The sequence below is a fragment of the Thunnus thynnus genome, chromosome 21, assembly GCF_963924715.1.
Source record: "Thunnus thynnus chromosome 21, fThuThy2.1, whole genome shotgun sequence".
NCBI lineage: Eukaryota > Metazoa > Chordata > Actinopteri > Scombriformes > Scombridae > Thunnus > Thunnus thynnus.
Window position 1 is genome coordinate 11,436,005 of NC_089537.1, and position 24,083 is coordinate 11,460,087.

The window sequence follows — 24,083 nt, forward strand, 5'->3', positions numbered from 1 at the left end:
CTGGAACAAACTCCCAGAAAACTGCAGGTCTGCTGCAACTCTCAGTTCTTTTAAATCAAGGCTGAAGAGTTTTCTATTTGCCGCTGCCTTTTATCAAATCAAATAATTATTCTTAATTATTTCTTACACTGCACTGTAACTTTTATTCTTGTATTTTATACTGTCTTATTCTATTTAGCTTGTTTTTTGTTTTCTGTTTTCTTAGCTCTTTAATGATGTTAAATGATGGATGTGTTTGATTGTGTTTAAGTGTCTTTTTATGGTGTGCTTCTTTTGCATTTTGTCTCCATGCTTTTAATGTTTTATGTAGAGCACTCTGAATTGCCTTGTTGCTGAAATGTGCTATATAAATAAACCTGCCTTGCCTTGCCTAATTAAGCAGTGTCTGTCTGTGTGTCTACACCACAAATGATGCAATGAGATAGACAGATGGAGAGTCAGGGCAATAGCTTTGACTTGCATCACATTGACTGTGTCACTCTGTGAGGTGTTAGCGCTAACCTGATGTCCAGACAGCGCAGCATGGGATCAGCAGCCGTACCCAGCACCCAGATGGTGAAGCCGACCAGCAGCAGAGTGGTGGTGAGGATGGTGCGCCTCACTTCTGTTGATGTGTCTCTTACTGCCAGGCTAAACGCTATAGCCCCCCTCAAACCTGAGGGCAGAGAAGACATTTCTGAGCAAACAGCTGCAATGGATTACTGCCATCCATCAAAGCACCGCACAACCATTTACTAACCGATTATTTGAGAGAGGCACTTCAGAGTTAATAACTCTGTTCATGGATAATAGATCACACCTCGACTATCATTCTACATCTGTTAGAAAAAAATCGTTGACCAGTTGCTGACCAGCAAGTATCCCCATAACAGACTTCTAGATTACTGTACTTTGGTGACATAATGCTTAAAGCCAAAACAATTCCCACAGCAAATCCGTTACTGCCATGGGAAACAGATGGGGGTGGAGGTAGTGGTGGTGGTGGTGGGGAGTTTTGAAAAATAGCAAGACAAGGGATTTTTTACAAAGAAACCTTCTTACGTAAGAGGTAAAGTGGGTCAAGCAAGCAGCGAACATGCTGCTGCTGCTGCACTAGCCTACATCATTTCACATCAAACATTCCTTTCTCCTGCTTCATCAAACCATTGAGAGCTTCACAGAGGCTAAAGTGAGGCACTGCTATATTCACTCTGCCTCCCAAAAATACAGCAACAAAAATAGAAAAGGCTGAGGGTGAATTAGTAGGAGAAAAAAAAAACTAAGATTCTCACGATATCGATTGATGATAAAATTCCTTACGTAATGAGGGTAGTGAATTATTATAAAGCCTGCAGAAAGCGTCTTCCACAGGGAACATATTCTCTCAGTATCCTCACTAAAGCCATTAGCTGCAGGCAGTGAAGAGAAAGGGATGATTAAAGAGTTTTCATAGGATACATTTGACTAAAACTTTTTATTATTGAGTTTCTTGCAGCAATAACATCACCAGCCCAACATTTATCACAACAGCAGCCAAAGATATGGCCAGTAATAGCAATTTCTAGTCATGTCCAAATATGAAAAATGTGATGTTTATGTACATCTGAGACTGCAAATGAAAACATAACACAATAAATACTGTTTATTGGTGTTATGATATTTTGTATGCTGTACCTGCAAACATCAAGAAGTGCTGGAAGTTGAGGGGGATCTTGGTTGTGCGACCCAGGTTCAGCAGGAAAGACAAAGGGTAGATGCTGCATGCTCTTGATATAAAGATGGAGAGCTGTATGCATTGAGTGCAGATTAAGGAGAACAATGATGTCTGAAACACACTCACATTCACATGTATGAGTCAGCAAGCTATCATGGAAATGTGTGTTTTTTCCTACTTATGAAAACCATACCATAGGCCCTAGAGTTAGTAATGCACACTTTACTTTTTCAGTCTGGGGTAAGTTATTAAGTTTAGGGTAAATTATTCATGATTTTTAGCTTATGTTTTACTTTATTTTTTGTAAATATCTCCCTGATTGACTTCACATAGCTTTTTTTGTACAAATGAGACAAAAACGACACGTAATTCCATACTTTATAGAAAAGTATAAATTCTTTGTGAGATCAGGCTATAAAAGTACACCAGTGAATTTTACCATACCCGTTCCACATATGCATACACACACACACTCTGAATATTTCCTGTTTAGGATGCAAACACAGCAGTGTGGCACCATGCCGAGGCATGAAGCCAATCAGGCTCTGCCAGCTGTCTCTGCCCTCCACACCCACTTTGATGTTTCACATAGGATGGGAATGAATGCTAAGAGTCCTGGGCAACAGTTAGGGGATATCTGTACTATCAGGGACGTAGCTGCTGTCCTAGATAACACCTAACATCTAGCCGTTACTGTACACGTAGAGCCATTACTGTAGCCCCATATAACCTCCTAAAACTCATATGAACCTGAGTGCAGCTTGAGATCCACCGGCAGCTTCTTGTTAATGGTGCCTAAATCAAGACTATAAATCAGAGGAGACTGCGCCAAGGAATCAGTCAAGCTAGCTCTTTTTACTATTTTCAAAAAAACACACTTTTTTAAATCCTTTTTTAATTTTAGTGTGCAGACAGGTACCCCTGCTTTTGTATCATGGGAAAAAGGGATTTTAGCTCCTCTACAGTAAGTCCAAATATGATGCCTAGAATAATAAAGGGACCAATATCTTAAGCAGGGGACCTTATTCTGACAGGGCTATTACTAAAACAGAGCTCCCTTGCACCCTGCAGTCAATATTAGATCTTATGCACCCTATGGATTTTCAAAAGCAATATCCTGCTCCCAAAAGCAGCCATTTCTCTTTATCAAAGGCCTCTGAGCTATTTGAATGGAGGTAATTAAGCACTTTCATCTCAGCCTCTTTTCCAATAAAGCCCATCTCCATTGTCACTGGCAAAGGCTGCAAGCTACGGCGATTAAAATCTACTGCGTAACCAAAGAGCGATTAACAGCGTTGAATCACTGGGGTTATTTCATTTTTATAGACACTCTTAGCACTGTACAAGAGGACTTCGACCTCCATTTATTCCTGTTTGTACATCCGGGTCAGTCCAGTAGGGGTAGTTAGCCTGATTTTCTTCACACTAAGCTTTTGTTATGGAAGCACAATTGAGGACAACGCTAAACAGGCTCAGCGCTCAAACATTTTCTCACTGGCAGGCCTTCACACTGAACACAAGAGCATTGGAAAAAGAATCTGCTCAGTCGACTCTTTCTCTGGCTCCTTTGACCCTATGGTGGAAGATGGATTGTAATAATAATTGCCGGCCATCTGGGCACTGGACTGTGAAAGAACATCTCCTTGGAGTGCAGCCACTAGAGTCTTTCCTCAGGCATACGCTATGGTCATGCCAGCTCTCAGGCAAGGACAATTGTACAATGCATGGGTAGCTAGCAGTCAAGTACTACCCCTCTGTTCCCCTCAGGAAGCAAAGCTGACGGATACAACAACAGATGTGGCTATCAGACATCTGTTATGATAGTGTAACTTAAACATGAGATGAGTATCATTATGGAGCTGATGGCTTTTTGATAACATGACATGTATTGTGGCGGCATTACATTCTGGCCTACAAAGGCTACTGCCAGAGGAGAAACTAATGATTCTTGTTTGATGGATTTCTGCCTGAATGAGTTTTGAGTCTAGGTGGAAAATATAAAGTTTAGGAAGAAGCTCTTGGTTTTTGATTCTGAGCATTTTTTCCCTTACATTTACTGTTGATGCTTTAGATAGCGGTACATTTTTCTTCGGTTAAACTACACCGTAGACAAACTGGAAGTATCTGGATGTTATGTCAAGATTATCTATCATTCTTTCAATAAACAGGGAAAAATACTTTCAAGATAATTTATTAGATTATAATTTACCAGAGACGACATCACATTTGAGAGTTTAGTTCAGAGTCAAAATTGTTGCCAATTAACTTTTTTGTCACTCATCTAATCGATTAATCCACTAATCATTTATAAAATAAGGTCTGCATTTGGCCAGTTACTGGTCATAAGACAAATGGGCAAAAATAAATAAATATGCATCACAAATAGCCATCTAACAGTGTTTCAAAGAATTTTAGGGTGGATATTCTCTATTAACGAGATGGGAACACCATAACAAACAGCAGGAATCTTTTTCTTCTTCAGGAGTTTCTAGAGCTAATAAGATTTAATCTTCAACCTCAACAGGGATTGTGTGTTTAATCCACTACAAATGAAAGTAATGTAAGCTTATTTCAAACAGGCAAACATCTTTATTCCACAGAGCTTTGCTAGAGAGCAGAAAACAAGCGGCAGTAACAATAATTAAAGACCTATTTCACGTTCTGTTTCATAGGTGTTCCGAAAGCAAACGCTGCACTGCAGAGATGGCGATCATAGGAGACCGGCTGAATGGCATTTGCAGAGCTCACCAGATCAAACCTGTGCAATTTAAGTGCTGAAGGTTTTTTTTTTTTTTTTTTTTAAGGACTAGGGAAATCACTGCACTGCAGCAGAGAGGCAAGATAGAAAACAGGAAAACCACTCTGGTCAAATAAGTGGCAGATGATTGTGCAAATAGAAATTATAATAGAAGGTAGAGGAGACAAAACTAAACAGAACAGAAAGCTTTTTCAGAGGTCTGAGTACAATCCAAAGGCTGCACAGCGGGACGTGAAGATGCTCCGTCATGTATCAGAAAAGGATACAAATGCCCCAGAAATGAAGAGGGCTTTGAAGACATGGCGAGGAAACGTCAACAATATATATCCCATGTAGCTGAAGATGAATATCTCCCCCAGGAAGTTGAAGACTTCAAAGAGCTGCAAATTATAAAAGGGATTGAGAGGATCAGGAGGGAGAAGGTCATCAGAGATGGATAGGGGTTAAAGGAGGAGGGTGTGCGCATGCATGTGTGTGTTTGTGTGTTTTTCGTGGGGAGGTGAAAGTGAAGGATTTGGATCATATCTGAAATGGGTAAACAGGCTTAGATTGCACAAACACGACAAATCCAGTGTTTCTGTTATTTTCCAATCCTTTGAGGTAGCAACTGCAAACATCTAACAGCTCAAGGCCATAATATGGATGCATTTAGCACAAGACAGGTTTTTGTCATAATTTCCTTGTAGAAGATTTGTATTTGAAACATGCTGTTTGTGCACACATGTGTAAGGAATAAAAGTGAGGATTTCCACCCTTAAAAAGACAGTTTGTTCTTTTCTCATAATAGTTCGTGGTGGAGGAGCATTACAACTGATTAACTCCAGTTCCAGGCCATATCAGAGAGTCTGGATGTCATTTACTGTGGATGAAAATAGAATTTGCACCATTTTAATAAGTTCTTTCTGCATAAAAAATCAAATGCTAATTAAGATCTGTATGTTGTATTTGGATAAAATTGGAGCAGATGTTATGATCTCATTAATGATTTATTAATTTCTGTTTTTTATCAGTTAAACCAGCTTTGGTTTTAAGCTATCTAATTGAATATGAGTACCTTTTCCCTTAAGAGCCTCATATCACAAGGACAAGAGACGCAACAGAGAAAAATATTTCTCCTGCTAGCTATTCAACTAGTGTCTGCGTACATTCAATCACTTTGTCTTTTCTTTTGAGCTGCATGTATAAATCATAAAAATATAGATAAAGGCATTCTGCCAAGTAAACATACTACACCATACACTTATATTCACTACTGCATAGCCAATCCACTTTATAGGCAAAAGCTTCAACTGTGCTGCATAGCCTTTTAAAAAGCTTTTCTGTGATAAACAGTTAGCTGCACTGTGGCACCAATAATGAATAATAAATGCATAGATGAGTATATGTGTGTACTTCTGATTTATTTTCTCCTCTATGAAGCTCGCCGGTACAGTATGACAGTGTGTCGGCCTCCATTTGTGTTCAGCCTTTTAAGCAGATAGCTGGAGACTGGCCTCCCACACAGACACCCACCGGACAACCAGAGCACTAATGGCAATTAATGATTGCTTGCGCACACACACAAGACACAAACACTGGCATCAAAAGGCAATGTGAACAAAGTGAGTGGACTAAAAAATGCTGTTTGAAAACAACAGTGAAATAGGCATCAATCATCTTCTATAAACCCACCTGCTTGGTCCTGATCCTGCCCTCAGTGGATAAATTGTGAATCGTGTACCTTGCCTGGCTCAAGCCGCAAAACAGCACCGCCACAATACCTAAAAGATGAAGAAACATGATTGTGAAATCAATGAAAATTCAAAAATAGCCAACGGTAACCAATAAAATGTTAAACATCCATACAAATAGCTGTCAATCAATGGTTGGTGGACTAAAATCACAGATGAGTATTCTGTAGACAGCAGGGTGTTAAATGTGCTGTATCTGATTAGAACAAAGTATGCAGAAATTGCTTATATATGCACATATTATGTAATCAGGCTGTGAGAATGTGTGTGTGTGTGTGCTGGTTAACATTCAGAGCCTTGGGGCTTCTTATGTTGACAATATGCTGTAGGAGGTTCTTCTATCATATGAAAATGTTGTAAGAAAGGTTTCTTTGTCAGGCGTGGTTCAGCCCAGAATTTGCAAAATCAAAGCAACTGAGTTCACAAGCCATGAGATAAACTGGCTTTCATTGTAGTTAAAAAAACACCACTTTCAAATGAAATGTGAAAAAAAAGCAAAACAATGACTGTAAGCATTGTCCTAAAGTTCCAATAATCTGGTGGAATCCTCCTGTGTGCAGCTACTTCTGTATTTCAGTGGAAAGTATGTGACAATAGATCAGACCAGCCCAACCCTGTATCCACCCATTGTCCTGGTTCCAGTAAAGTCCAGCTGTACAAACTTAATCAAAATGTTGCTGTCCAACCCACTTCAAGCATCCTCATGTTTCTGGTCAAATACTTCCATTTCTAGCCTTGAGATATGGAGTCCTGGGAATACTAAATGCTGAAGAATTACATCATCACAGCAGATCATGCCAGATGTGGGGGGAGGCAGAAATTAACAAAAGGGGGGAAAAAAAAGACAAGCAAAGCACATGAAAGAAAGAAATGCAGATGAAGAAAGGCAGCTCCACAGAGAGAGGAAACAGGGTGGAGGGAGTGATTAGGGCCCCTGCTGGTAAAGAGGAGGTTGGCTGGACCAGAGAGCTGGAATTTGAAACGCATAGCATGAAAGGTGGGTTGTTGCCTCACAGGTCATGCTTGCATTGTTGCAGAAATTCTACCTCACAGTTTTTACTCCTTGTACTTTGAGAAGAGAATCACAAAAGATGAAAAAATGTGAAATTACTGTGATGGCTTGCAATAGATGGTAGACAGAGCTGGCAGTAAGACAGTAAATACGGCAGCAGAGGAAAAGACAGAACGTGTGATTCAGGTTGCTAAGTGAAGCCAGTCCATTACTCTCTCTTCATCATCCACCTTCACACTAGGATGTTGACCTGTACCTGCACTATGGTAGCTCCCTGTTCACAATGCCCTTTTCAGAACTGTTCAACAAAGTCTTAACGGACCATGCCAGTATGGCAGATCTCATTTTGGTTCCATTTGGTTTAGGGCAACAACATCCTCCTTGGTTTGCATAATAGTGACAGAGGCAACACATCATCTGCCATCCACATGAAGACTTTTCCACACAGGGCATTTGGCAACAGATGAGATGCATCCCATAATGAGCAGTTGTGAGGGGCAAAAGATTAATGATAGCGGGGCTCCCTGCAAGGCTGAGGGTCATTAGGCACACCCTCTCTAAACTCCAGCAATTAACAGAGACAGAGAGAGCTTCAATTACCAGAGGACAAAAGGGAGGACTCCTATTGCACATTGGGTCCCCGTGTATGAGGTGCTGCTTCACCCCAATTTGACCATTCAAGGCCTCTGGAGAGAGTAGCACTCTGCAGATGACTTTTTTAGGGTCATATTTGTTACCAACAATATCGATGCTCATTTTTAGAATACTGTGACAAACTATTATCCCTGGTAATATAATACAGAAAAGTTGTATCTGTACTAAAAATACCCAAGGCTCTGCATCAGATGGTAATGAAAATGATTGCCCTGTGGTTTTGCTGTGGTGTGCCCACCACACTGGGCAGCATTCAGAGTGGTGTACTTTATAGACAGGTCATATGGGTCCAATATACAGAGGTCAAGCTATTTCATTAAAAGCGTCTTCTCCTCCTCCACAGGCCACAGGGAGTACAGCTAAGTAAGAGAGAGAGCTCCACAACATCAACTGAATGACTGGAATGCCTCTGACACAATCAGGGCAGGAGGAACAACAACACTAATGCGTGCATATGTACACTACATTCATATTTCAGAGCTACATTACGACTGCTCGATGGAGACAATTATTCAGCTATTGCGCAAAATAACACTAACACACTAACTGACACTACGAATCAGTTAAGTTGAAAAACTAACAATATAACAAAAACACAAACTCCCTTTAGTGGTGGATAAAGAAATGAAGGGCAAGATCTTCACACTTTTTGACTTTCCAAAAGACTTGTTAAAACAGCTAGCTATCTGTTTCGCCATCTCAAAAATATAGGTGTGAACATGCCCAGACAGAGAGCGGATGTTGTTCTGCTTGAAATGGAGTGGGTGTGTGTACTTCTCTGTAGACTGAGGAGATGGAGTACTTCCCCGTTTTTTGCATTATTGAAGTTCTATAATGGCGAGGACTCTCAGAGGTTAAAGTATGTGTGTATATGTATGCGAAACAAAGTACAGGACGTGTGGGTTAAACGAGAAGAAAACTGAATCTGTTCTTGAGCCAACTGTGCAGATGGTCAAGTCCAGACAACTGAGAATGTGCACATATCATTCCTGGATTTCTAGCGTGCGAATGGCCGCAGAGAGGCTATGAAGCAGCAGAGCTTGCCAATCACAGAGCTGCTCGTGTCACTGATATTGTGGAGGAAGAAGCGAGTCGGTGCGTGCAGTTGAGAAGGGACGCCTGAGGGGGGGAAAGGGCAGCGGTTCACTAACAGGATTTGTATTCTGCCTGACCTCCTCACCACCCAGAACACTGACACGGCCACACACACAAATGACATTCAATGAATGCATACAGCGCTCACCTGAAAGTCCACTGGCTTCAGCTGAGAGGAAACTGCTCCAGGACAGCAGGAAGAAGACCGACGTTTCCAGCAGTGGTTTCTCACACAGTCGAGTGAATTTAGTGATGTGAAAAGAGAGTTAAAGACATACAAGAAGATATTGATACAGTATCTAATACTTTGAATCAATGCAATGCATGGAGGGAATTGCAATAAATACATTGTGACTGCTGCATGTGCCAGAAAACATGCCCTCTCCAGTGCGACAATATTCAGACAGAGAAACACTGCAGTATCTGCAAACAAAAAAAACTGGGGAAGGTGCTCACTAATCCAGGAGATGTGCCATAAAGAGTAACTCACTGGTACTTAATGAGATCCTTTCTGAGAGTTCTCCAACTGTCATGCCCTCTGGCAAAGCTTCCTTGTAAACCATCAGTCTTTACACAATGTTCCGGAAAGAACAACAAAGAAAATGAAAATGAGCATGTTTAGGTAAATATTACAATTTCAGAACTGCTAATTGTTCACACTTTGCTGCTCTTTATTCCCTTAGAAGGTTTTTGGGGTCTTTCTTTATCTCATCCTTCTTAAATACCCTGCTGTTTACAATAATGAAAACACCTTCCCAATTCTGATTGTGTTTGTAATTAACACGGACAGGTGCAGCAAGTAATTAAAAGATAACTGAGGAACCGCATGTCGAACTGAATCTTTTTTAAGAAACTACTGTTTGAAGAGAAGGCACAAAAGAGCAGGCTGTTGCTATGGTTAGCATCAGCAAAATCTAATAAATGCTCACTTTGTGCTTTGCTCTCACCCAGAGATTAGTCACTGTAAATAAGAGCTGAGCTCTGCCCCCCACCGCTCGTGACACATACTCATTTTTCATCCTAAAGTCTAATTACTAGAAGATCAGAGAGAAATGCTGGACAACAGCGCAAGTCGAAACTTCATCAGAGGCCATCGCCTTGATTGACGACCTCTCTGTAGCCATTAATGTCGCAGGAGCACTTTAGACTAAGCCACATTGCTTTTGTCTATAAAGGTGGTACAGTAGGGGTTTGTTAGAGAGGCAATTACCAAGTTGAGGAAGTGGATAGATTGCAGCGGATGCTGAGGTGATAATTGAGTTTGGGGTGCAGAGGCAGAGATGGGAGGGGATGAAAAGGATATGAGGGCTGTTATGACTGTGAATATGAAACCCAAGAGGAAGGAACCAGCAAACACTCCAAGAAAATAACCAACAGAGAGGAGGAAGGCAGGGAGGTTGAAGGTGTGTCCTACACCCATCTGGCTATAGGTGGTGATGGCACTGGAAGACAAATTGACACGGCATACTGAAAAAAGGATCACACGCATGAAAAAGTGACAAAGTGTTTGAACAAAGAAGAGGCCAATAGCACAATTATGACACAGGTAAATATTAGTGTTACAGATGCTGAAACATTCCGGCAACAACATTGTTTATGGCTCTGAAACAAGTGCAGTCATCAGAAATATGGCCGACTAGGTTCTCAGTATAAACCAGTCAGGCAGTGAACATAAATTCACAGACTTATTATGCTGAGCAAAGTCTTTAAGTGCAATTTATTGGAGTCATTCCTAAGAATACACAGCCTTCTTTAGGAGTTAAATCTTTACCTGAAAAACAATTCATTCTGAATTATTTGCCTTAGAGAGGTCCCCTAGTAGTTAGTGGGAAACAAGGGAAACACATTTGTTGTTCACAAAGAGAGGAGCATCATGCTATTCACTCTGCTATAAATATTTACTTTGTGGGGGGAAGGGAGACTTCCACATGGAAGTCATTGAGTGCAAAAGAGGCCTCACAAGGAGGAGAGAGGGAGGGATGATATGAGCAAGAGGGAGGAGAAGAGAGAGAGAGAGGGAGCCTGAGGTGAAGCAAGCAGAGACAGGCACCCATGCGAGTGGCTGATGAAGCTGGCTGTCTTTGTGGAATGACAGCATTTCGTTACCCATCACAGACCCTCCCATGTATTCCCTTTGGACTTTGGGTGTTTTGAGTGAATGTCAAACCACTGAGTCAGCAAAGGCAATGTGAAAGTGGAGCTTGGTGTTTTCTTCATCCTTGATTTAATGGGACACAGCTTCTGATAGGCAGGATAAAACTCAAAGAAAGTTGCTTTATGCTCCAACTAACATGAAAAGAGTTTGTTCATATTAAACTATTGACAAATGAACCAGTAATGTATCTCCACTTTTCATGCTGTCAGGTTGAAATGAGCAAGCACACAGCACAACATGCCTTAATCTCCATAGCAAAGGGGGAAGAATCAATCAAGCTGTCGCTAATGAGCTCAGCAAGCTCAAAAAGGAAAATCTATTATCCCATCCGCGAAAATAAAGACTCCAGTTGTGTTGGCACATTAGGTTTGGCCTCTAGTCACTTGGTCAGTGTGACCTCCTGGAGATTGTATCTTCAGGCGTCTGGAGCAGTTAACTCCCAGTCAAAAATCTCAAGATGTCAACCCAGGACTTGGTTGAATGGTGGCTGGGTCAGGGCCGTTGGAGCAGGAGGTTTAGTGCCTGGGAGAAGGCACATCAGCGTAAGGTTGAGCTGCTCTGGGAGCTTGTTAAAATTCCAGTGCCAGGACCCCGCGTGGCTCACTAATAAGGGCCGGCTTTGTGTGTGGGGCCAGGGCAACCGGCAGGCTAGCGAGCCAGTCAAGTGACAGGAGATGGCATGAGGGCCGGTCACGCCACTCCAGGAACAAACACAGCACTATCTGACTGTCTGCGAAGAGGTGTAAGCTCCCTCCTTTGAGCTTCAATGTACAGAGAGATAGCAGCCGCGATGAGAACACAACAATCTGCGCAATTGTCTTTTTTTCTCTCCGTCTGCCTGCAAGTCTGAGCCCATTTGTGCAGTCAGAGAAAAATGTCAGAATGTATGCAGGTACTGTATATGTTATGTGTTTGTGAGAGTACAAAATGCAAATATGGATACATATCTTATCCCTGTCATCTCCCTTCCACCTCCATCTGCCTTCCTGGCCACCGATGTGGACCTGTGTGAGTTCCATTCCCTCTCCAACTCCCCCTCTCTTCTCTGCATCTTTCCATCTGTTAAGCACAACTACTTGAACAGCTTTGTTCACATTGCGTAAATAGAGCAGACAATGACTGCAATGTGTGTGAGCAGGACAAACATGCATCTTTGAGTGCAAAGCCGGAGAGAGGGGAAAAAGTAGAGGGAAAAGAATGAAGCAATTGAAATGCACGAATAAGGCATGACTGCATCATGGCTACTTCACTGAGCTTCCGCGGATTTTATGCCGTATTTTGTCTGAATTTGACAGTAGCCATGTAAGCTGACTTCGTTAGCTGGCAGTGTGTCTCTACTCTGGCAGCGAGTCTCTCCACTGAGTACCTTAATGAGATGCTGACAATGCCAGAGGCAACTCGCTTACGCAGTCCACTGCATAGCATCTGAGGCGCTCATGCTGTTTTGCCAATCACACCCTTTCCTTAAAGCTGGCAGCATCCATGTAGCCTCCCTCCCCCCCACACATCCACCGCCATAATGCCAACTGGAAAAGACTGTGCTCCCACACAATTAACCCTTGAAATATAGCGCATTCTGAGGCCAGGGGCAGATGCAGAGCGAGATACTCACTGTGTCAGGACGATGGCCACAGCGTCATTCAGGACACTCTCACCAAACAGCAGAGTGTGCAGATCCAGGTCCACACGCAGGTCTGACAGCAAGCCAAGGACTGATACTTAAAAACAAAAAGAAGAGTTACTGCTAGGGATAACTGCAAGGAGCACAATAGTTTAAAAATGAATATAATAACTCCTCTGCTAATCACACTGCAAAAGTGGTGTAGAGTATCACTTCGGCTGCTACAAACAGGAGAAACCATGAGATTTAATGTTGCAGTGTAACAATGAAAGCTGACAGAGGATGTCAGCACACTGAGAGCACTGGAAAGAGGATTTTGACACTTGGAATAGCCAGAGTAACTAAACCATGCAAATACTTATTCATTCTCAGCTAAAGAAATACACTATTCTTTACATATTTATATGCAAAGAATATGGAACAAAAAGAAATGTCATCACTGTCCTTTTTCAGTGAACGCTACTCTAAAAAGTGGTGTTAAAATGGTGTGAGTGGCATGCAAGTACACAAGAAAAGGAAATATTATATAAAAATAAATAGTTAACTTACATAAAGTATAACTGAATGTACTTTGTACTGTGTACTTGAAAAAAAGCATAAATCAAATTAACAAATAACTTTTCTAACACTATGTTTTACACACAAAGACTTGAATAAACAACTTTAATTGTCTCAGCATTAACAGCAAAGTTTCACACTAAATAGCATCTCAGCTCCAAAGTCTAAGTGGATCAACACATGCTAAAGTGGAAAGAAGTCTTAGTCTGAGTGTGTGATTGTGTGTGTTACAGGGCACCTTTCCTGTGTTTGAAAATCATTGTCATTTCACCCGTAGTTGCAAGATAGCTTGTGGCGTTTGCTACAGTTTCGCTATAGAGAGATATAACGAGTAGGATTCTGGGACTCTCGAGAAGATGCTTGTGGGAAAAAGTGGAGATTAGAGCTAAGATGCTGCAGCTGATTAAAACATCCAAAAGGAGCCTATTACAGTCTAATGTGAGGGAACTACAGGCAGAGAGCTCCATGCTTTAAATAATGCAGGGTTCACTCACTGCTCAGCAACACAAAAAAAATTCTCCTTAAATATTTCAGTTTCTGGCATAGGTGCCTCTTGCATAATGACTTTCAGTGGACATGGAAGTTTACACAGACAGGGCTGCCAGTTGTAAGTCTTATGTGTATTTACATGGACATTTAAAAGGTATTGTTTATGGTTTACAGCATGTCTAACACAGAGCAGAGGCACGGTGACAACTTGAAAAGTTTATGTAAAAATACACAAGTTTAAATAGTTTTTCATGGATACTGAAGTTCAGGGGTAAAAAAATGTATTTAGCATTTTATCTGTCTCTTGTTCCTTACCTGCTTAGTCCTTCATAATTACATTTCATTTGCCTTGAATATTTGATTAGTAGGAAAAAGCTCATAGCACAGACAGAGGCGGAGAATTCAGTTTATGAAAATTTTGCTTGCATTCTTTGAGACCATAAATGAGATCTGAAATAATTTACTTTAAATATTAATTTGGATTTTTTTATTATTTTTTTGTATCAATTGTTGCCTGTGGTTGTGACTCCTGCCTAATCTTCATACTGTAATTCAAATGCTCCTTTTGATTAGCAGTTTGAGATCAGAAGTCAAGAGAGGATACACATATACTGCATAAATAAAATCATCTGCACTATTTCTTCATCTTAATGAAGATGCCTTGTTTGACTTGCATGCCACGTCATATGCATAAAAGTAATTTCTCAGATCATTTATTGCAAAATTCATATCTGTGGTGAAAAATACAAACAACTTATTGCTCACTTATTTATACGTCTGAATCTCAGAACACGCTGCATCTGCTGAGAGGAATATGAGCTGAACTCAGTGAGTTCACCGACAGTAAACATCAAGCGGTAGATGCCGAGCATATGAATGAGTGCATGCACGCTCTGCACCTCAAGACGGCTAAGTGTTGACACTGAGTGACAGGGAGAATACTGACATTGACGAGATGGTGACGTGCCTGTCGGCTCCTTGCTGTGTGACACATCAAGTATCTCCTTCTGCATGAGATCAACTGTAGCACTGTTGGTTTTTTGTTTACTGACTATATTGCTCTACGGGTTTAATCTCATTAGTAGATACAGACAGACAGACAGATAGATAGATAGATAGATAAAATGTACTGACACAAATTCTTATTGTAACCACTACAAGAGAAACCAGCAAAACAAAATTATCATAGAATAAAAACAGTGTAAGATATGAAGAAAGACAACAAAAGTGCACACTCACACATACACACACTTACAAAGGATATAAGCAATGGACAGAAAAACAGAAACTCAGTGCGGTGCTACCCTGAAGGCCAGACAGTATTATATTCAAAACAATAACAGCTTCCAGGAGATTAATATTCTACCTGTTAACACTAAGATGTGAAAAGAATCCTATAAATTAGTTTCAGGGAAAATTTGTGATATGAATAATGAGTAAACTCTGATAGTACCCTTTTGGTCCTGTAGTGAATACCAGGCCAGTGAGGGCATCACGGCGAGGATATGACTAGATTAACAATAAGAGCAGTGGCAAGAGAGCTGCCTCAGGACTTGTTTTGACAGATCTGGCTCTTTGGTCTTTGACAGGTTTAAAGCTCTTCCTGGTTGGGGAAAATCCTTTATCTAGAGAGGGGTGAGGTAGGCCCTGGAGTCAGGATCGTTCCATCTCCCTGCTCCCATAATTCCTGGCTGATGACAGCATGTCGCGCACCACTCACATTGCAAGAAGAAGAGGAAAAGAAAAAAAAAAAAAAAAAATAGCACCCACCACACACACAAGGGTGCGGGTTGGCTGTGTTGTCATGGCAACCCCGTCCTACAGCTGTCAAGTGTTCATCAGTTTCCACAGCAACACCATAAGGTGGAGAGAGTAGACAATTATTTCAGACATAATACAGTTGAAAGGGTCGAATGGCGGCCTTATTAGGTCAAATTACCCTGCTGCAGAGGTTTAGCAGAGGCAAAGCTCATGGCCATTTCAGTCAGAGAGCATGGGATTTGCTCACTGATTTCAGCAAATTAGGCAGATATAATACTGAAAGTGATGCATCAGGAGAGAGATAACGGTCAACAGAGAATTACTATAATCTCTGCAGCTCAGCGCAGTTTTTTTTAGGCATTGACATGTGCACAAACATGCGTCAAAAGGTCACAGTTTGAGCGCAAGATGAAATAAAGTAAAACACTTTTAATTAGTAGTTTTCCAGTTTGTTTTTGTTTACTTAGAATATGGCAGTAGTTCCTTGATATGTCATGATAAAGTCCCTTCAAAACGTCAATTAATTTATGATATTTTTGAAGGAAAAAAGCAAAGCAAATCTGCCTTTTTGATCAGAGCCTTACAGATATGGAAGATATCAGAGACTTTAATACTGTATGCTGATATTTCTCTAGTTAGTAATAGACCAGAATCCATGACTGAGATTGTGTGACACTAAAGAGTACATGGAAAGGTTGGCCAGATACTGACAGGTGAGGTGTTAGGCCTCTACAGACAGACATTATACACTTCTGGCAACCAGAGTGTGTTTTTTTTAGCAAGTATCAAAAATGTCTGACACCATCTAAGCAGTATGTAAAGTAGGTAAAAATGTTTGAAATGGCAAAATAGCCAAAGTTCATAGTGAGGTCGAAGAATCTCTAAATTAGGCTTCCTGTCTCTGTTGAAATCTCAACAGAGACATCACATCATGTTTCCTGTCCATGTTTAAGCTTATTGTGTTTTGCTGATTAAATTGTATGTGCTTGGTAAATCATAAATAAGTCATTGTGGCCTGTCTGTGTTTTCATTTAGTTTCTATAAATATTTCATATCCTCTGTTTTGTGATACTGGTCCTTAGCTGCGTGTATAATGTTCTAATACTGCTGGTAATTTCAGTCATGTGCATGTATACCTCTCAGTCTAACCGTGTTTTCAATATTCACTTTAAATCTTACTGCTGACATCTGGCTCGGCACTGCAGATGTAAACAAGTCATTTCCAACTCTGGCATCATTTCTAACTCTGACATACAGTACTAAGAGGAATATCAGTGCAGTCCCCACCACAAGCGAACTACTGAAAAAGAAAGTAAATAAATAAAATAAATAAAAACTCAAAAGATGAAAGAAAAACTGCAGAGCCCCCCCCCAAAAAATCTTTCCTTTGAGAAGTTAAGTGAGGGTTTCACCGACCTTTTGCAACCATTCCTGAGGTGAGAGGATGCAGCGCAGCAGGCATTCCACTTTGTGACCTGAACCATGTGTCTTATTCTGAGTCTGAGAAGGGCAGGTTTCATGGCCACAGAGCTCCGTGGAGCTTGTGTAAAACTTACAATTTATAAACGAACAGATGAACACCGTAAGGAACAAATAACTACATACGAGAGACATTTGTGCATCATAAAAATACTTTAAATGGATGCCTCTGCTGCCAACAAAGAGATTAAGAAAAATCCACTTCTGCTCAGATAATCTCAAACACTACAAGAGGGATGTAAATGTGAATATGTTGCATAAAACTTTATCTTCCTTTAGATCTGCTGATGCTATTATTAGAAAGATTTCCAGTCATTTTCTCTACTTAATCCTTTGAATAGTCACCATGTCCTGCAGTCTAACCCCTGCCCATATATGGTAAAAAGACTCAAACTGATATTAATTTAGAGTCTCAAAACCACCAGACCGGCATGTCTTTGGAATATAAGAGGAAACCAGAGTGCCCATGCAAAAACAACACAGACATGGGGTGAACATGAACCCAAAACAGAAAAGGCCAGGGACAGAAGAGAAGAGAATACCTTCTGTCTGTGTGCTAACCAGCACAGGTCCGCAGCAAGAATTTCAGAAATACTGAGGTCACGAATCCAAATCCCCCCAGTGCCACAAAAGAAGAAGAAATGTCTGACAAGGCACCAGAAAACCTGCAATTTTTCTCACATGACATTTATTCATGTTCAGATATATTTCCTGTGAATAATATTTCACACACACATAAATCCTACTTGAAAGAATCGTCCACACTACCAACAATATAATTCTGGTGGGGAAGTACAAAAAGATCAAATTAACAATATTAAATTAATTTAGAATGATGGGATAATTTATGTTGACTTCACAAATATCAGACTTAAAAAGCACAAAAGCACAGCATGTGTTATTTGTCTCTACTTGTAGAATATGACTCTTCAGGTCATTAAAATCTCAAAATTCCCTGGAAAAATACAGAGGACATGACAGAGGACAGAGGACTATCTTCAATAGCAGCTACAGTACTGAAACAGAAAATAAAATAACAACAAAAGGACATTTCTTGTTTTGGCATCACCCTCATGTACTGGACTATTGTTGCTTGCTTCTGCTCTAAGAGGAATCTTGCATTAAGTCATTATGGCTGCAATGCAACCCGGGCCTATCAAATATCTCTATTATATTCCATAGACCAGGGCAAACGAAGTGGCAAATAAATTGGGTTTCCATTTCTCTCAAAGCTTGGCCGTCAGCCTGTGATGACTTTCACAGCATTCTCAAGATCTCCATCATTTCAGCTCGTACGTGCCATAGTTGCACTACACAATGTGTCAGCGACAGCCAGAGAGCCGTCACACAAGGCCTTATTCTTTGGCACTTAATTGTTCTGAGAGTCGCTGTACCTGTGTGTGTGTGTGTGTGTATGTGTGAGTGTTTCTGGAGTGTTTTGCTGCTTTGGCCGCATGAATGCAAATATATAAGGGAGAGACAAACAGACAGGGAAATTTTAATGGCTCCCTTTCCAGAAAATCAGAGAGCCAGCGCTATATTTGGACAGCGTGAGATGGAGACAGCCTAGGGGTCTTGGTGTTTTGGGCCATCGATGCACTGCAGTGTGATTCTAATCAAAGTGACGAGGGCGCCGGGGTCGGCGTGGACGAGCGCAGCATGGCATGGGAAAATAATGTCAGTCGGAATGACAGCTGCACCATAATCTACAGCTCCTCTTTAACACTCACTCAGATCAACTGCTTATTGGTTTAAATAATTCATTACTAGATGTGAACATTAACATTGTCGCTGTCTCTGCATCACAGCTTGCCTTGTGACATCCTACTTGACTGCTCTTGAAGAACACAGATTGTATTGTGGTTCCACTTAGGGGGAAAGGTGCAATGAATTCAAAGCAGTTACATCTATGGAAAGGGCACAGTGACTTTGTTGCTGCATATAGACTTGGTTATTAATCCTATGTCATCCATCACTGTGCAACACGTAGACAAGGACGATACTAAATGGGTTGACATATCTTGGAGGTCCAAAGTGTAGTAAAAACGGGATGTTGAATCTTATTTTTAGGTGTATAGCTTTCACTCCACATACATTCTAATTAACAGTTTCATTACACCTGACAGTATCATGTGTACAACAGAAAAAGAGGCACAGAGAGGTGTGAAAGAACAGCATGAGCCAGGTTTGACCTTTTTAAGCACATTATCTGATATCTTAACTGATCATGTTGTGCGATACTGCAGAAGACTGCATACATCTTCAGTATCAAATCAAAACCCAGAAACTGTGGAAATGAAAAAATATACAGTTGCTTGAACAGTCTTAACACGTCATGTGTCTTTGATATTTTTTTTGACTTGTTGTTTTCTTTAAGTCATTTGTATGTGTTTACCTCGGGCAGATCCCTGTGATGTGACTATAACATATTCACTGTGAGCAAGTGCCAAACAGCTTTCAGCTTTTTCGCTCGTGTTGTAAAGCAATAAAGTGTGACTCTTGTAAAGAGGGTTAGAAATATGCTACAGCAATCAGAGGTTTATATGTCTATAAAAACCAAAAGTGTTAAAAATCAATGCTGCCACTAGAAAGGATGAGAGTTACGGTAGGACTTTCTTTATTAGGCCAACTACCTGGGTCAGTGGCTGACATAATGGCACCAAACAGGAGGCAATCAGTGAGGAGGAAGTCTCCATCTGCTGCTTGGCCCAACAGCACCATCAGTCTGGTGAAGCCGTAGACACAGGCCCTGGGATTGAGGACAAACAAGACAGAGGGACATACAGTGAGGTCATCAGGGAGCGCCAGCCAGAGTAGGCCTATCAGTTATCCCTCTAACCACAGCAGGGCTTCCCCCAGAGTAGTCTGGGTAATGGGGCCAGACGCTACCAGCAGGTGAGTTGACCGGTTTCCAGGCAGCGGCTGCTTAGCACAGGTGGACACACAACACTTGCAACTACACTGAGTAGCATTAAATTTAACCACATTTATGTGAGTGTGTGTGTCAGAATTTACACGCCCCTCCCCCGAATCACACACCCACCTGCATTCACACACACACACGACACACAAATGACAAATACTCTTGTTAGACAGCACATCTTAGCATCTATCCATCTTCAACCCTGGCATCCTTTTATGACAGTATCATAAGCACTCAGACCTAATAAATTAATGTGTGTGGATGTGGATGTGTGCATGCGTGCGTGTATGTGTGTGTGTGTGTGTGTGTGTGTGTGTGCGTGCCTTGTGCCTTGCCCACACAATCACCAGAAACACTAAATGCCACGAGGAGTGTATGTGAAGGGCAAACTGTCATAAATAAAATAGAAGCAGTATTTTTATCAGCACTGGGACCTGACAATAGAACAAATCTAAACCCTAACTGTCCCAGAATGCACCACTGTATGCTCTCTCTTATAAAAAAATACCGTACACTATAAATACTCAGCATTCAATACTGCAGTTCAGCTCCTGACTGGTAACTGAGGTGTGTTAAGCACTACACCTGTAACTGTGAAGCATCCCATAATAATGAGTATGCCAGAGTGTCCTCCGGGGAACCTTTCTGTCCATTGGCATACCTCTGTTACCATGGTGACAGCACACGACCTGTCCCTGAGGCCAGGATTTTAAAGTACTGCCCTCAGGTTGAGCAACTAAGCTGTCTTATACATGTATCTTTAAGGGAGATTTGAAGTTATGCTAATGATGTGAAGTGTGAGTGTGTGCAGTGTGAGTGTGTGTGTGTGTGTGTGTGTGTGTGTGTGTGTGTGTATGAGACAGAGAGAGACGGTCTGTGAGAAACAGGCAGACGCAGACAGAGAATGAAAGGAAGTGAATGTACTTTGTCAAGTGAGTCAATAAGGTTCCTGGACCCCCATGACACTCTCTTTTCCCCACAGGATATGGCAGACTCACTAACAAGCAACACGATTGGTTAGAGTCAAAGAATTAGCACATGACCCAACAAGTCAAAGCCTGCCCTGCTTCCCAGGGGACCTGCGGGGGTTAGACAAAGGGCACTCCTGGGGAAGGACTAACGGATGGATGAAAGATGGAAGGAAAGCAACTAAGAACAACATCTTTAATGGTGGGACGGGTTCTAGCAGGTTGGAAAAGCCCATCAGCTATAGCTGTAATACTGCATTGAGAAGACATGGACTTTTATCATATATAAAAACCCAACAAACCTCTTGACAATAAAATGATTATGTCTTGAGTAAACAACAAGCGCAATAAGTAACTGTTAAATCCAGGAATATTACATTGAATATTACTGTGGGTTAAAATACTTTTAGTGAGAACTTTGTATCTCCAAAATGTCAAAATCAAGGACTACTCAATTCTTCCTGATCACAGAGGATCCAAGAGTTACAACAGGAGAACAACAAAACTGGAGTTACATGGTTTTCACAGTTTCTGTGTGTGCAGTAAATGAGTGAATCAGTAACATAAAGCTAGTGGTTTACAAAGGTCTGCATTTCCCTCAAAGTCTGAGAGTGCCATCTAGCGTTCTAAGGCCAGAACAGTAGTGCTACAGATAATAGCTGTGTCCCAGTTTTACACTAATTTTAAATCAGGTTTTGAATGGGAGTGTGTTAACACCGGAAAAGTGACACCTACTTAATACTGCTTGATTTTTGAGTGTCCTATATAGACAAACATGACGATTACTTAGACTTGTCATAATGGGAGAAGCACATGATAACTTAATGATTGTATATACCAGCTCATTGTCATAGCTTACTGGGATACTTGAAGCAGAGCAATAATTAATGTGATTATTTACACCTGTGCTTTTCTTACTATGACAGAAGGTCTATACTGTATTAAAATGCAATGCACCAAGCAAATAGAGAAGCTACTCACACCTGCAGAAGATTTGAGTTAATTGCAGATGTGATGACTCAGCTCCAGAATTACATCTTTGGAAAAAATGCTTTGTTTTCTCTTTCTGAAGTGCACATATTTCATAATTTCTTGTCAGTAAATTACATTGATTTTATGTACTAATTATATGTACTAATTATAAATTGCATAACACAGTGGTAAAAATAACATTTTCTATTGACTGAAAACATGTTAATTTAAAATGAGCAAGCAACTGTAATTTATCATGTGCATATTTGATAATAAAGAACAGAGAATTATAAAAATACTGTTATATTTTCTACCACTACTACTGATGATTATAGCACCTTGCATACATGAAATACAGCTCAATGATTTTCATCATGTGAAAAGTGTCAGTCATCAATTTTCTATTTTTTTCAGTTCCTACTTTCTCATATTTCTTAATCATGAATACCATCATATATAACTTGACTTTTGATTTCTTAATCTGTGTGAACAAACAAACAAACAAACAATACTTACCCTATGATCATAAAGGTGATTATGGTACCAAAAAAAGCAAATGTGAGAACAGATCCCAGATTGTCAATGAATCGTTTCTAGAATAGCAATTAAAAGGAACTCTGATTAGTAACAACCACAGAACACGTCACACATTCACTTAATATTCATGCAACAAACGAGGCAGCACGTTTTCAAACTGATCTATCACCCATATAAAAAAGAAAAGTCCTTTGATGATGTCTCTCACCCCCCACCCCCTACTTTAAGGCATGTCAGGACAGCAGTCTCACCTGATTAAGGGTGTAAGCTCCATGGAAGATGATGGGTGGCAGGAACAGATTGAAAAGGACCTGGGGATCAAAGGTCTCCTGTAAAAGACAGAGCTGTTGTGTTGGTGACTGACAGGGTTCTGTGGGGAGCTCCGTTTACTGAACGTGCCTGACTGACAGACACATATTACACACACACATCGTTGACTTTAGCAGCTCTGTTTTGGCAGACAGCAGCCAGTTCCTTTTTCCTCTTTAAATCCCAAAGTCCCAATAGTCACAGGTACCACGACAACCATACCTGTCCTTGATATAAAAAACACTTTATGTTGTTAATAGAAGAAATGGGAAAATGTGACACTCCAGGCATATATGTCAGTGTTTAGGCTTATGTTTTTGGATTGTTCCCAGCACTGTAGGTACGAGCCATTTGCTATTTACCACTTAGCTACCAAAGAGTAGGCTCCCACCGATCTAGATACAAAAATCATCACTTGACACTTAAAAAACACAAACATTAACCATTTAAAATGCTACCTTATAATAAAGAAATGCTACAAATTCTTCTCAACAACAAACTTTGAACCCTCAGCATTGCTGCCAGATGGTGCATTACATCACCCAAGAGCCCTCAGGTGCCTATAATATAATTACTGTATAGTGCATTAGCATTCTGTCCAAGTGCCCTGACTCAGACTTCCACAGCTGATTAAAGATAAGCATAACACAGAACGAGCAGTCTAACTGGTTGTGACAGTCGTCACCGGCCTCCATTAGAAAGGGAATGAGCAAGTACCATTACTATAGCCATACGTGTCCAGACGACATATGGGTTAACATCAAATGAAATCTAAGCTGCTAATCACAGCAACTTACATTACTTTCAACACAAACAGTAACCAGAGTGCAAGGAATTTTTGAACATGCTGTGCACATTCTCTGTCTGTTTCTCATCCTAGCCAATGTGATGCAACGAAATCTGCTCAGAAAGGTAGCCTTTCATGTCCTTCATCCTTGAATCCTTTTCATGTCTATTGTGGGTACATGCTGAGGATCAAACGGCAGCGATATTCAATTCAGATCAAAAATAATGCTACTTTTTCCTGATTCCTACACCACACTAGGTCTCTTGACAATGCTAAAAATTAAATTCCAATTCAATTAAATTTAAGTTCAAAGGGTGAGATGTGGCGATGCGTGCTGAAATAGGGCTTTGGTCACAGACCTTTGAGAATGGCCTAGATTTTGCTGAAGGGAAAAAAAACAGACAAAGGGTTGAAGCGGCCTGAGTAGCATGAATATTTGGCTGAATTAAAATAAGCCTGCCTCTGCAAATGTCCTATTTTCTGGACACATTGCATTTTGGTGAACATTTACTTTTGTATATCTGTGTATTTGTAATTGCAATATGTGGAAGATTTCATTTCTTTTTTAATTATCATTTCTAA

At 40.7% G+C, this 24,083-nt stretch overlaps 1 protein-coding gene across 1 annotated transcript in view; it reads right to left on the reverse strand.

Annotated features, from left to right (window-relative positions):
• LOC137173661 (sodium/hydrogen exchanger 9-like) overlaps nt 1-24,083 on the reverse strand; it is a 57,046-nt gene that overhangs the window by 29,211 nt on the left and 3,752 nt on the right. Inside the window, exons 3-12 of the mRNA XM_067578592.1 lie at nt 22,657-22,734; nt 22,385-22,461; nt 19,639-19,754; nt 12,710-12,815; nt 10,244-10,384; nt 9,091-9,194; nt 6,123-6,211; nt 4,718-4,831; nt 1,654-1,765; nt 502-655 (exon numbers count right to left, since the gene is read on the reverse strand). Coding sequence (XP_067434693.1) covers nt 502-655; nt 1,654-1,765; nt 4,718-4,831; nt 6,123-6,211; nt 9,091-9,194; nt 10,244-10,384; nt 12,710-12,815; nt 19,639-19,754; nt 22,385-22,461; nt 22,657-22,734 — 1,091 coding nt within the window. The remainder of the gene's footprint in view (nt 1-501; nt 656-1,653; nt 1,766-4,717; nt 4,832-6,122; nt 6,212-9,090; nt 9,195-10,243; nt 10,385-12,709; nt 12,816-19,638; nt 19,755-22,384; nt 22,462-22,656; nt 22,735-24,083) is intronic.